Source organism: Dipodomys merriami, unplaced genomic scaffold (assembly GCF_024711535.1).
Source record: "Dipodomys merriami isolate MVZ:Mamm:240054 unplaced genomic scaffold, mDipMer1.0.p SCAF_163, whole genome shotgun sequence".
In the NCBI taxonomy this organism is placed as follows: domain Eukaryota; kingdom Metazoa; phylum Chordata; class Mammalia; order Rodentia; family Heteromyidae; genus Dipodomys; species Dipodomys merriami.
Window position 1 is genome coordinate 1022423 of NW_027202971.1, and position 14424 is coordinate 1036846.

At 66.6% G+C, this 14424-nt stretch overlaps 1 protein-coding gene across 3 annotated transcripts in view; it reads right to left on the reverse strand.

Moving 5' to 3' along the window:
* Positions 1-14424, reverse strand: part of Ncor2 (nuclear receptor corepressor 2) — a 103928-nt gene that overhangs the window by 58577 nt on the left and 30927 nt on the right. For all 3 annotated transcript variants that reach the window (XM_070024876.1, XM_070024877.1, XM_070024878.1), the window contains 5 exons: positions 10214-10341; positions 9356-9530; positions 6800-6979; positions 5124-5237; positions 1392-1448 (listed from right to left, as the gene is read on the reverse strand). In XM_070024876.1, coding sequence (XP_069880977.1) covers positions 1392-1448; positions 5124-5237; positions 6800-6979; positions 9356-9530; positions 10214-10341 — 654 coding nt within the window. The remainder of the gene's footprint in view (positions 1-1391; positions 1449-5123; positions 5238-6799; positions 6980-9355; positions 9531-10213; positions 10342-14424) is intronic.

A 14424-nucleotide genomic window follows, 5' to 3' on the forward strand; every position in this document is an offset into this window, starting at 1 on the left:
GAGGAGGAGAAGAGGAGAGGAAGAGAGGAAGAGAGGAAGAGAGGAGGAGAGGAGGAGAGGAGGAGAGGAGGAGAGGAGGAGGAGAGGAGGAGAGGGGGAGAGGAGGAGAGGAGGAGAGGAGGAGGAGAGGAGGAGAGGAAGAGAGGAGGAGAGGAGGAGGAGAGGAAGAGAGGAGGAGGGGAGGAGGAGAGGAGGAGAGGAGGAGGAGAGGAGGAGAGGAGGAGAGGAGGAGGAGAGGAGGAGAGGAGGAGGAGAGGAGGAGAGGAGGAGAGGAGGAGGAGAGGAGGAGAGGAGGAGAGGAGGAAAGGAGGAAAGGAAGAGGAACGGAGGAGAGGAGGTGAAGAGGAACGGAGGAGGAGGAGAGGAGAGGAAGAGGGGAGGAGGAGAGGAGGAGAGGAAGAGGAACGGAGGAGGAGAGGAGAGGAAGAGGGGAGGAGGAGAGGAGGAGTGGAGGAGGAGCGGTGGCCAGGCCGGGCAGCGCGGGGGAGGTGGGCGGGGGTCAGAGTCCAGGCGGCAGAGCCAGGGCAATGAGGCCCTGTCTCAAAACCAAGTTCAGAGATGCGAGCCAGGCTGGGCTCGGGGTGCGGAGCTGCGGGGCGGGCGCGAGGCCCTGGTGCTGAAAAACCAAGAGGGACAAAGTGCCGGCTCTGCCCCAAGGCCTCGTCCACAGGACCAGCCACGGGACCGGCCGGGGGACCAGCTGCGGGACCAGCCACGGGCCCGCTCTGAGCCCAGAGCCCCGCGCAGATGGCTGCGGGCTCCTGTCAGGCCCCGCGGGGTGCAGCCAGGCGGAGGTCCAGGCCGTGGCTCATACTGAAGGCACGCCACCCCCGCCCCACCCCGACAATGGGCGTGGGGACGCTGTCCGCCTGTCCACCCTGGCTGCCCGCACACCTGTCCTCCGCTCTGGGAACCCTCACAGCTGTCTGGGGGCTCTGGTGCCGGCCGCCCCCGCGGAACCCTCTGTACCCCTGCGTGACAGAAACAAGTGCCACGGCCCACACCGCCCGCCACAGCCACCATGCTCAGTGCACCCTGCGACCCAGCGGGACACGTGCTCCAACTCCCGTCTCATAATGAAGCACAGAGAAGCCGAGAGACCTGCTCGGCATCACACGACCACGAAGTGCAGCCCTAGGAGCAGAACCTGGATGGCTGGCCAAGAGCATGGGCAGGAAAAGGGGACAAGGCTCCGGATCTGCAGCCCGGTGCCGGCCCCGCGGTACCCGCCGCCAGGGCCACCCCGCTATCTGCAGTCCTCTTATCTTATCAGGACGCTGTGTTTCCTGCTCTCCCTCAAAGCTGCTGCCCAGGCCTGCGGGCAGCACGCAACTTCCTCCTCCCTGCCCCCACCCGGCCCCCCCAGTCCCCACCGCGCCGGCTCCGCTCACCAGCTCCACCTGGGGCCCCAGGCCTTCCAGGATCCGATGGGCAGCCTCGGCCTTCTTCTGCAGCGTGGCCAGCGGAGGAGAGGGAGGAGAAGTGAGAGGTTAGAAGTGGCGGCGGGCAGGACACGGCCCCAGGCCGCTCCGCGCCTCCCCCTGCCCGGGCCCCAGGGCCCCCGCAGCCCCCCACCCAGCCGCAGGGCACTGCGCCGCGCCAGCTGCCTCTGCCAGGCCGGGAGGCCGCAGCGGCGAGGGCTCCGGCCGCCATGCCCCCCTTTTTTATTTTCCCAAAGTATATTGTTTTATTTTGTAGGAGAGACTGAATTCCGACCAGACTTAAAATGACCCGGAATCACTACCATATGGCTGTAGCTATTAGGGCATTTCACCGATAAGACTTTGGTTGTTTATTTCTGACAATAAGCAATTACATTTGTAAATAAGATCAAATCATACTGGAAACACCACACACAGAAACCTGCGAGTCGCACTGGCTGGAAGCCCCTCACCTGAGAGGCAACGCGGCCCTGAGACTGCCGGGCCCCCAAGCCACGGGCCCGCCACCACTCACACCGCCCAGCACTCACGAAAACCGCACAGCAAAGGCCTGCTTCTGCCCTGGACTGCAGCTGAACCCGCTTCTCTACCTGCCGTGCAGACTTCTGACGAGGAGCCCGCCATGCCCTTTCTAGGATGGCTGTGTCTCACCATCAGTGACTATTTGCAGAGTGCCAGACTCCCCGCCCCCGCCGCCACAACCCGGGGCTGGTGAGGGAAGTGGGCACATGCTAATTCAACAGCCTAGGCGTCTGCCTGGCTCCTGCCAGGCCTGGGACACCAAAGTGGCACCACGCGGCTGGGGGAGGGGCGGGGCCTCCCTGAGGCGTGGGGGGAGGACCCGGGATCAGGACCCTGTAGCTGGGCCGCCCAGTCTGAAGCCTGAGTCGCAGCAGCACGGTCAGCACACACCCTCTCCCATGTGGGACCATGCGGTGTTTGGCGTGGGCTCGGCGGTCAGGCCGCACCAGTCTGCTGCTCCCCAGTGACCCCCAGCTCACAGCCAACCGTGTGAGACTCAGAGCCCGGAGGTTGCACCCCGCCTCACCGGGCCCCCCACGCCGTGTGCCGGGTCTGAACTTGGACCCACAGCCTCAGCGGTCAGGGCCCACGGGACAGGGACGCCAGCCGTGCCGGGTCACCCACGATCCCGGGACCTTCGTGAGCCAAACTGGGTGCGTGTGCAATGAGGAAGCCCACGTGGTTTACAGATGGGGAAACTGAGGCCCAAAGGTGGCGCTGCTAGGGGCCCTCCCACACTGCTCTGGCGAAGCCTCGGGTTCCCCTCACGGCTGCTGGCTCTGGTTCTCCCACCACCCCAGCTGGCACCGCAGAGCGATCTGTGGCTCACGTGTGCACCCCTGTGCCCCGTGCATGGGGAGGTGAGCCTCACAAACGACCCGGGACACGCGCACACGTAAATGTGCACACGCACGTAACACAATCACCGACATCCCCCACCATCATGCCGAAACACAGCCACATACACCGTCCAAGAGCTGTGTGGGCACAGCCAACCCGTGAGCACGCGCACACACCTGCACAAGCAGGCCAACACACACAGTGAGCACGCACACACCTGCACAAGCAGGCCAACACACACCGTGAGCACGCACACACCTGCACAAGCAGGCCAACACACACCGTGAGCACGCACACACACCTGCACAAGCAGGCCAACACACACCGTGAGCACGCACACACCTGCACAAGCAGGCCAACACACGCCGTGAGCACGCACACACCTGCACAACACACGCCGTGAGCACGCACACACACCTGCACAAGCAGGCCAACACACACCGTGAGCACGCACACACCTGCACAAGCAGGCCAACACACGCCGCTCTCCTCTGCTCCTCTGGCAGAGGCCACAGCGTCTCAATGGGCGGCCCCGCAGCCCAGCTCCTGTGCCTCACCAGAGGGCCCCGGGTCGCTGCCACAGGGGAGGGGTCCCAGCCTGGGAGTCGCAGCAGGGACCCACAGCACACTGCCTGTGCCAGGGCTGTGGGAGGCGGGGGGGAGGGGAAGGGGAAGGGGAGGGATGAACCACTGCTTGGAAAGCCCCAAACCGGGACTCGGCCCTACACGGCCGTCCCCACCCGGCAAGACAGCACACGCCAGGCCCACACCTGCTCCTGCGACCCCTCCTCCCCCAGCCTGCTGCTCTGGCAGCCCCGTCCTGCCCACCTGCTCCCCCCACACCGCCATCTGCGCACACCTGCCGCTGCCCGCACCGCCGCAGAGCTGAGACCTGCCGCGAATGGGAATGAGCCCACGCCCACAGCCAGCAGCGGGCCCAGCCAGCTCGGCAGGCGCTCTGCCCCGCGGGAGGCTGCCCATCCCGCTCAGCTTTCTCAGCTTTCACAGACCAACCTTGCCTCCACCTCCCGGAGAAGGAAGGAGGATTAGAATTTAATCCCCCAGCCCAAACTGCCCCCACCAAGGAAGCAAGCCCTGGCTCGACCTCAGCCCGAGGACCCCAGCCCCACCCCTCCAAAGACAAAGGCGCCGCAGGGGGGCCTGGCCACTCAGCAGCACTCCCTGAGCACCTACGCCCCGCCCCCAAGGAGCCGCCACCCAGAAAGCCAGACAGGAAGGAGCGGAGATGCCAGGCCGGGCAGGTGTGGGAGGGCTCCCGGGACAAGGAGCTGAAGACTTCCGTGGCCCTCAGGGACAGCCTCAGACCCAGGGCGGGCTGGGCTGGGGCAGCTGGGGGCATCTGCACCTGTTCTCCCACCCAAAATTGGTGGAGGGGGGAGAGAGATGCTACCCCTCCTGCCCAGACCACTTGGCTCACTTGCTGTGCAATCTCAGGCAGGTTCCCTGCCTTCTCTGAGCCTGGGGTAGAAGAAATCCCAGTGGAATGAGAGGAACATGGACGGGAGCCCAGGGCAGGGTGGTGACCGCGCACCAGTGGGTGAGCTGGTCGGCCCAGACACGGCACACGCCACCCCTGGCATCGCATCAAGGAGCACAGGCACAGGAGGTCAGCAGTGCCGTGGGTCAGAGCCAGGTAGTGGCCGAGACAGGATCTGAACCCAGAACAGCCCGGCAGAGGCCTCTCCTGAGGCAGTGTGACCTGGGCACCCAGTGCCCAGGCCTCCCGCACTCCACTGCTGCTTCTGGAGGAACAGGCATAGCCACTCCCGCCTGTACTATCTGGCAGGACCCGTCCTCGGCTCCCAGGGCAGCACCCATGCCCACCCAGCCAGGGAAGGCATCCTGAGGGCACAGCGGGGGGCACAGGTGAACCCCATCTGCCACCGGGACACCGCCCCGCTCTGGCCTCAGTTTCCCCTACCTAGGACGTGGAGGGTGAGCAAGGCTCCGCCCCCTGGCCTGGTGCACCTGGCGCTGCCTCGCAGCCTCGGTCCAGCCCTTGGGGCGCCCCTCACAGGGACCCCACCCTGCGTCCTGCCGCAGGACCCGCTCCTTTCACCAAAGGCCAGCGGAGGCTGCAGGGCTGAAGAGTCGGGACCACCGACCCCAGCTGTGTGACTGACCGCACAGAAGCTGAAGCCCAGCCAAGGTGAGAGCCCCGCGGCCACACCTGCCCCACTAGGGCAGCAGGGACCCGCCGCCGAACACGACCTGAGGCTGTCAGCTCCGCACGGGGGCCCGGACTCACGCCCCTCCGGCCCCAGGCCCACCCAGGCCGGGCTCCTGCGGGGGAAGTACCCGGTTCTCGTCGTAGATGATCTGCACCAGGCTGCGGTGCTTGGACTCGATGGGCGGCGGCGACACGGGCCTCTCGGGCTCGGGCGGCTTGGCGGCCTCCTCCTCCAGCTGTTGCTGCGGGGAGGGAAGGACACAGCGTGAGGCCACCACCGCCACCCCAGGAAGTCAGGCCGCTCGCCACTTCCTGTGAGTCACGCTGGGGACTCCGCACCCACCCTGGCCCCAGCCCCTCCGGCCACCCCAGATCCAACCTTCTGGGGTTCAGATCCCACCTGGGGACGAGCAGCTGGGATTAGGTGCCCCAACCACCCAGCCCAGCTTTTCCACCCAGGGGCTGTGCCACTCTGACGCTACTGGGCTTCTCTGCGCCCTGCTTCCCTCGTGTGGAGACAAAGGGGATGAAAGCCCCTAGCCTAGTAAAGGCGGAGCGAGCAACGGTGCACAGAGCACTGAACGGAGCACGGGAGTCGCCACCACCATCCTGACCACCGCTGTCATCATCACCATCACCACCCCCGCCAACTGCCCTGCGTCTTCACCCTGGACCCCCCCTTCTCCTACACCTCTGGACAGACCCCTCCCCCCATGCTCCGGTCTGCTTTATACCAAAGAGGAAAGCCCAAACCAGAGAGCTCAAGACACTGGCTCTAGGCTACACAGGAGGCTGTGCCAGGCCTGCCGCCTGCCAGGGCTTCACGAGTGAGATGCATGTGCGGCCTGCTCGCTGCGACCCAAAGGTTTCAGCAATGAAGCCCAAGAAAGGAAGACAGGCCGGGGGGGGGGGGAGGTGCTGGGGGGTTCTCCCTCTGACAGGACCTGCCCCAGGCCCCACAGAAAACCCTGAGCGGAGACCGCACGGAGACCCAGCTGCAGAGGGGCCCAGGCCCCGTCCCCTGGGCCGGGACCCAGCAGCCCACGCTCCTCCTGTAACCACGCCATCAGCAACCGCTGCCTTTTTATCTCGGGCTCCTGCCTCTCCTCATGGTCCTGTGAGGTGGAGGAGGACCTCATTTGTGTGTGCTCGTGTGCACGTGTGTCTGTGCGTGCATGCACGCGTGCACGGGCGCCCGTGTGCCAGTCTTGGGGTTTGAACTCAAGACCTGGGTACTTTTGCTAAGTTTTCTTTTCTCTGATTTTTTATAGTTATTATAAAGCTGATGTCCAGTCCCTGAGCTTTTTTGATCAAGACTGGTACTCTACCACTTGAGCCACAACTACACTTCCGACTTTTGGGGAGTCAATTTTTTTTCCTTCCGCTTGGAACCCCAATCCACGGGTCTCAGCCTCCTGTGTGGCTAGGATTACAGTAGGCGTGAGCCACCAGCACTGGCTTTGTGCACATTTCTTTTCTTCTTGTTGTGGTCGGTCATGGGGCCTGAACTGGCCTGCGTGCTGTCCCTCAGCTCTTCAGCCCAAGGCTAGCGCTCTACCACTTAAGCCACTTCCAGCTTTTTCTGCTTATGTGGTGCTGAGGAATCGAACCCAGGGCCTCATGCATGCAAGGCAAGCCACCTTCCCAGTCCCATGCTCCTTTCTTGACCCGATGACCGCCTATCCTGTCCTCCAGAACCTCATCCTGACCCAGACCCCGCCTCCAGCCAGCACACACTCGCGACCCCCCCCCCCCCCGCATCACGCGCATGCACACGTGTGCGCACGGCCCGCCTGCACCGCACCTGCTTCTTCCTCAGCTTGGAGATCTGCTGCTCCACCATGGTGATCTCCCGGTCCACACGGTCCATGCTCTGAATCAGTTCCTCCTTGGACAGCCTGGGGGGCGCTGGCTCCAGGTCAGGGTCAGTGTGCGGGGGGCTAGGCGGGGACACAGGCTCCAACTTGCCGGCCAGGCCGCGGTCCTGGGGTGGAGAGAAGGCCACGGTGAGCCCTGGTGTCCAGCACCGAAGAACTGGGGGCCAGAGTCTGAGAACAGCTCCGGGACGCCAGCCCAGCCCCGAAGAACACTCACACACGGGCTCTGCAGGAAACGCACGAGGCTCGACCTCCCGGACCCCAGGGACCCACAGGGTCCCCTCAAGGGCTGTTAGAAATCTCCAGGACCTAGGGACTTTGGGGAGCCCCTGGGAACGGATGCAGCACCTGGGGGAGGCACCTTAGCTCTTTACTTACTGGCGATTTTCCAGGAGAAAGCTTCACAAGCACAGGCCCCTCACTGGGCTTGGCAGCCTCCTCAGTTTACCCAACAGGGCGGGGTAGGCGCCAGGGCTGTGGAGGATGCTCATGGAAAAGCAGCCCAGTCCTCACCCGCGCAGCCCTGGGTTCTAATCCCAGCCCGCTCAGTACTCCGCCCCCAGCCCGAGGCTTCCTGCCCATGCAGCAGGAGCGCCGTGGATGCCCCGGGGTCTTGGCCGGCGTGGTGATTTCGGGGAGCTGGCAGGCGCCCAGCAGCCTGGAGCGGACAGTCCTCCCGGGACGTGTGCTGGAGAAGCTGCCCTCCCCGCTGCGCTCAGGCCCAGGCCTGGGGTGCCTGAGGGCGCGGGCACCGCCTGCCGCCTCACACGGCCACCCCCAGGACACAGCCACAGCCGGGCTGCGGTGCCCCGCCACCTCACCATCCCCCCTCTGCCCGCAAGGCCGCCCCCGGGGGCACCCTGTCCTCCCCAGACCCTCGCGGCGCTGCCCGCCGCGGGGACCGGCCGCCCCACGGCTCCTCAAACACCGAGTCCCTACCCCACACCCCCAGAGGGCGGCGCGGGGACCACAAGCATGAACGTGCCTGGCCACAGCTCTCCCTTGGCTCCCACGGCCTTCCCGGGTGAGGGCCAATATAGTTTTTCTTGCCACACGGCCACAGGCCGTGCACTGACAGGACCCGGCCCTGACAGCTAAAGCCACCGGGCCACAGACTGCTCAGCTCTGTTCACAGCGCCTGCCACCAAACCACCACCAAATAGCCATCACCAAACCACATCCCCGGCCACCCTGCGAGCACACGTTCAAGGCAATCTGCATAGCGCGCAAAATCAAAGACCAGGAGTCCGGCGGCAGTGGCTCACGCCTGTCATCCTAGCTACGCAGGGGGATGAGATCTGAAGATCGAGGTTCAAAGCCAGCCAGGGCAGGAAAGTCCAGGAGACTCTGATCTCCAATGAACCACCAGAAAACGGGAAGTGGGGCTGCAGCTCAAGTGGTAGAGCACTTGCCTTGAGCTGAAGAGCTCAAGCACCCAGGCCCTGAGTTCAAACCCCATGACCGACCAAAAAGAAAAAATCAAAGACTGGGGGGCTAGGGACGCCTCTGGGGTTCTCCCAGCTCTGGGCCTCGGTGGCAGGCCAGGACAGACAGAGCATGGAGGCTGAGACTGCCGCCCTGGACCCTGGAGCCACGGCTCGACCATCAGCAAACCCTGGCCTTGGGTCTGTGCTGGGAGCCGGCTCCACGCCTGAGTCAGGCTGCCCGTCTGCTCTGCCAGTGGGACACCCAGAGCGCTTCCCCTGGCAGTTCCCAGGTCCTGAAGAAAGTTCGCTGGATCCCCAGGGAGCCGTCTCCCGCCCAGCCTGAAGTCCCAGGCAGGACAGCCACAAAAAGGAGTGTTTTCATAGGAAAAATGGGCGCAGCGGGAGCGGGGCCTTTGCCTGACTCCTGGCTCCGCTTCTGGCTGAAATCCACACACAGCAGACGCAAAATCCACCTGCGCCCGCACACCCAGGCCCAGCCCACGCCATGTCGCTCCCCAACCTCTGACAGCATGGAGCAATTACCACCTGCAGCCCACCGGCCCCACCGCCCACCGGATCCACCCCTGCCCGGCCCAGGGAGAGGACAGTCAGACCCAGACATAGGAAGAAAGGAAAGATGAGTTGATAGAGACAGAGGCAGGAGACAGAGACACAGAGCCACAAAGTGTCGAGAGGGACGAGACGGCGGTGGGGACAAGCTGAGCAGAGCCGCCGCGGCGAGGCACCTCACGCGGGCAGAGCGCGGGCAGGAGAGGCGCGTCTGCGCCCCGGCTCCCCGCACAGCCAGGCTGGGCCGGCTGCGAGGGTCTGAGGGAGGCTCATCCTGGGACGCGTGGGATTTGCTGATGGGGCGGGGGACCCCGAGTCCCTGTGCGACCCAGGCCTGGCCAACTATGGACGTGGAGCGCAGGAGCCAACCCTGAACCGGCCAGCCCCCTGCTGGCCCCCGTCTGCCCCCCTTGCCTCTTTAGCCAACCGCAAGGGGCCCGTGCCTGGGCCCTGCGCTGCCCTCGGGTCAGCCAGGGCCAGCCTTACCTTGGCGAGGTCCTCCGAGCCGCCGGGCTGGCCAGTGGCCAGCAGGGGCGCGGGCCGCAGCAGGGGGTCGGGCAGCAGCTCCAGGCGCGGCCGCTTGCTCTCCATGAACTCTGTCTCTGCCTTGCCCAGCTCGGGCAGGTAGGAGTGCGACTGCTGCAGGTGCAGCTCCTGGGCCCTGCGGGAGGCACGGATGCCTGTGACGCGGGTGCCGGGCGCCCGCAGGGAGGGGCTCGGGCGGAGCGCCCTCCCAGGCCCCTGCGCCCCACCGTTCAGCACGGCGCAGGGACCCGCTGCCCACCCGACCCCGCGGGCAGCCCACTCACCCGTACCCCACACCTCACCAGGATCCACCAAGATCTCCCAGAGATGCACAAACTACTGCTCCCTCGCCCCCACCCAGGGCAGACAGCGCCGGCCGAGCACAGAACACAGGCCAAGGCACCCGGCCCGGCGGCTCCGTGATGGGGGTGTGCAGCTGACCTCTGCTGGCCTCTTGAACTTACCCCCTCCATTCTCCCACAGAGGGCGTGGCCTGGCCCAAGCACACACAGCAAGGCTTAGGCCCCGGCCTCCACCAGTCAAGCAGGGTCTGGGCTGCTCTCGATGCTTCTCAACACACCCAGAACAGAAGCCAAGCCCCCCTCCACTGGCCTCACCGCCAGCCCGGGGTGATCGGACCCCTGCCAGTCACAGGGCCTCTGTGTGTGCCGGGGTCTGCCTGGGCCTCGGGCACCCAGCCCCTTCCCATCCGCCCTGTGCCCCTGTGGGCCACCCAAGGGCCCCCCCCAGACGTTGCAGGACCACTCAGCCTGCGTCCTCCACTCCTGCGGCTCCGCCCCCGCCCGCGCCTCTCCTCACCGCTCATTCCCTGGCTGGAACTCGGACAGCAGTGAGGGCCGCCTCCTCTGCGACGGGATGACGGAGCCGGGCGACAGGTGCGAGGTGTAGTCCCGGGGGTGGTGCTGGTACTCCAGCAGCCCCACGTCCTGCGGGGCAGAGGAGGGGTGGGCAAAGGCAAGTGCAACTGCAGCCTGCTCGCCACCCCGAGACCAGCAGGCACCTCCTGCCCACGTCTCCCCAGCCCAGCCCATGGGCACTGCCGGACGCCCCGGTGCGGGAAAGGGCCGCCAGGCTCCACCCAGGTGCTCTGCGCGCTTCCCACGCAGCCTCGCGGGCCCACCTTCCAGCTACACGTGTGGGTGGGGCCTGCCTGAAGTCCCCTGCCCCCCCAGCGCCCACACCTGCCAGCCGCCGGCGCACGGGGACCCAGCGGGCACTGCCGCCACCCCTGCCCACAGCTGCGCAGGCGCCAGACATACACGGCAGGTGAGCGTGGACGGCGAACTTCATAAAGAGCAACGCGAGCAGAAAACACGGCGCGCCGGCCGGCCACGGTCCGCCAGAAAGGGCCAAGGAGCCCACGCGGCCCGTGCGCGCCCGGCTGCTTGCACAGGGAGGGGGAAGACGGCACGACCGGGGTTGTCAGCTCAGGAGCCGCCGGCTAGCGAGGGACACACCCTGCACACCAGGGAGCAGAGGCCAGCACTCCGCCGCCAGCGCAGCCTCGCATGCCCAGCTCACAAACACCGCGGTGCGATGGGTCGACACACCCAGTCCGGCTCCCTACAGCCCTACTGGGCCTCCCCCTCCCTCGGAGCCCTGGACTGGGCCTCCGCCTCCACTGGAGCCCAGGCCTTCACCTTCCTCAGAGCCCTGGACCGGGCCTCCCCCTCCCTTGGAGCCCTGGACCGGGCCTCCCCCTCCCTCGGAGCCCTGGGTGGACCAGGCCTGGCCTCCCCCTCCCTCGGAGCCCTGGACCGGGCCTCCGCCTCCACTGGAGCCCAGGCCTCCCCCTCCCTCGGAGCCCTGGACCGGGCCTCCGCCTCCACTTCCCTCGGAGCCCTGGGTGGACCAGGCCTCCGCCTCCACTGGAGCCCAGGCCTCCGCCTCCCCCAGAGCCCTGGGTGGACTGGCCTAGCCTCTGCCGCTCACCAGGACCTGCAGAGCCTCCTCCCAGAAGCCCTGCCTCCAGTCTGTGTTTTTCGGGGTCTTTTGCACAGGGTCCCCCAAGGCAGCCCGCGCTAGCCTGGAACTCCCCATCCCGGGGGCTGAGATGACAGCGAGCGCCGTTGCTGTGTGAGCAACACATCCCCCAGGGAAAGTAAACCCTTGCCAATTAAATTAAGTGGACCCCAACTGCCAAGCACACCCCAATTTGAGAACGACTCTGTTTTGGAGGGGAAGAGAAGAAGCCTGTCTGAAACAAGGCAACAAGACAGGCTTCCCAGCTGACGGGTCCCCTGGCACACTGGCTACGTCGTGTGGCGACTGACCCGCAATGGTGGCACGGGCAGGCCGGTGGGTGGCACCCCTCTTGGTTTTTGTTTTGTTTGGTGTTTGCCATGCTGTTATTTCCCTGGCTTTCTAGAAAGACCCAAACTTCCTTTTGTTGCCTGGCCTTGCATTTGAGAGGAGTTATTTCCACAGTCAGAAGACGCAGCAGGTGTGTGGGGACGTGGCTGTTTCTGAGACTCCAAAGCAAGCGTGGGAGGCTGTGGGCAGCGGGGCAGGGCCGGGCCTCAGCCCTCCACCTTCCCAGAGGTGACGGAGGTGCCAGCACAGCCACCCTGTGACCCCCAGGGCCCAGGCAGGGGCAGCTTCCAGGAGGCAGAGGGGCAGGAGGCCAGCGCAGTGCCAGGCTGCCAGGCCATGTGCAGCCAGGGTGAGGGAGGAGGGAACGGGCACTGCGCCAAGCCCTGCACAGAGCTCGTTAGCGGCAGGGGAGAGGGAGAGGGGAACCTGAGGCCCAGAGGGAGCAAGGTACCCTCCCCTGCGCTCAGCAGGGACCACACAGCTCTGTAAAGTGCACGGTAAGCCAGCATTCTGCAGAGGGGAAGAGGGCGGGCCCCGGGCTCCGAGCCTGAGGGAAGGAGACTGCCTCAGGAGGCCCCTGCAGCCCTTCCTCCACCCCAGAAGCAGCCCAGGAAGCCCACGGGCCGCTGTGAGTCCATTCCTGGACTCACAGGAGTCACAGGCCCCTCCTGCAATGATGGGGCTACCACAAGAGCCCCCCCGGGCCTTTGCACAAGCAGTCCCTCCCACCTGGGGCACTGCCACCTGCCGGCCCGTCGTCCCTCAGTCACAGTTCCACTGTCAGCTCTTCGCAGAGGCTCTTGACCCCCAACTTCGCTCTCGTGACCCCCAGCCCCGCGCCTCCCTGCACCAGCAGCGGCACGCTTTATTTACAGCCACATTCCCGGGGCCCAAGAGACCCGCACCCAATATGCCAGCCGTGTCAGCTGAACAAAGGAAAGAGCGAGGAGCGAGGAGCGAGGGAGCGAGGGAGCGGACAGCCCCACCTGGAGGATGGGTGGGTGACGAGGAGCGGAGGAGCAGATTAATCAGTGGGCCGGTGAGTGAACGATGCAGGAATGGCGGATGGGTCAGTAAGCAGACGAGTAACCGAGTAAATGGACCAACGCGAGAAGGGGCGGGTAGATGGGCAGGTGGGCAGAGGGGTGGCAGGGATGGCGTCAGGCACTGGCACCCACGAAGGTCCCAGAACTGCGGGTGAGGCGGGCCTGGGACACGCACACACAGGGGCCACCACGCCTGTGCAGCAGGCTTCAGACGGACTTGTGACAAAGGAGAAAATAACCAGATGGCCCCTCCAGCACTGCCCGGGTCTAATCTAGGCCAAAAGCCAGAGCTCAGGGCCGAGGCCAGGACGCTGCTCCATCGGGCATCAGGGCGCTTGGCCAGCGCCCTACACAGTGACACACACAGCATGGCATCCTGGCCACAGAAACTGCCCACTACCCCTGCGCCAGCCAGGGGACAGGCCACCTGGGTCCTTGGGAGGGGGACAGGGGACAGGCCGCCCTGGGCCCTCAGGTGGGGGGGACAGGCCACCCTGGGCCTCGGGTGGGGGGACAGGCCACCCTGGGCCTCGGGTGGGGGACAGACCACCCTGGGCCCTCAGGTGGGGGGACAGGCCACCCTGGGCCCTCAGGTGGGGGGACAGGCCGCCCTGGGCCTTGGGTGGGGGGACAGGCCACCCTGGGTCCACGGGTGGGGGGACAGGCCACCCTGGGCCTCGGGTGGGGGGACAGGCCACCCTGGGTCCTCGGGTGGGGGACAGGGGACAGGCCGCCCTGGGTCCTCGGGTGGGGGGACAGGCCACCCTGGGTCCTCGGGTGGGGGGGACAGGCCACCCTGGGTCCTCGGGTGGGGGGGGGACAGGGGACAGGCCACCCTGGGTCCTCGGGAGGGGGACAGGGGACAGGCCACCCTGGGTCCTCGGGTGGGGGACAGGCCGCCCTGGGTCCTCGGGTGGGGGACAGGCCACCCTGGGTCCTCGGGAGGGGGACAGGGGACAGGCCACCCTGGGTCCTCGGGCGGGGGACAGGGGACAGGCCACCCTGGGTCCTCGGGTGGGGGACAGGGGACAGGCCACCCTGGGTCCTCGGGTGGGGGACAGGCCGCCCTGGGTCCTCGGGTGGGGGACAGGCCACCCTGGGCCTCGGGTGGGGGACAGGCCACCCTGGGTCCTCGGGTGGGGGACAGGGGACAGGCCACCCTGGGTCCTCGGGCGGGGGACAGGGGACAGGCCGCCCTGGGTCCTCGGGCGGGGGACAGGGGACAGGCCGCCCTGGGTCCTCGGGTGGGGGGGGACAGGGGACAGGCCGCCCTGGGTCCTCGGGTGGGGGGGGACAGGGGACAGGCCGCCCTGGGTCCTCGGGTGGGGGACAGGGGACAGGCCACCCTGGGTCCTCGGGCGGGGGACAGGCCGCCCTGGGTCCTCAGATGGGGGACAGGGGACAGGCCGCCCTGGGTCCTCGGGTGGGGGGGGACAGGGGACAGGCCACCCTGGGCCTCGGCCAGAGGACAGGGGACAGGACAGGCCACCTGGGCCTCGGGTGGGGGACAGGGAACAGGTCACCTGGGCCTCAGGCGGGTGGGGGGGACAGGGGACAGGCCACCCTGGGCCTCGGGGGGGGGGGAGGCAGGAGAAGGGAGGAGCCTGGAATTCCAAACTGTGAAATGACCGATGTGGCCAGGGCGCCTGC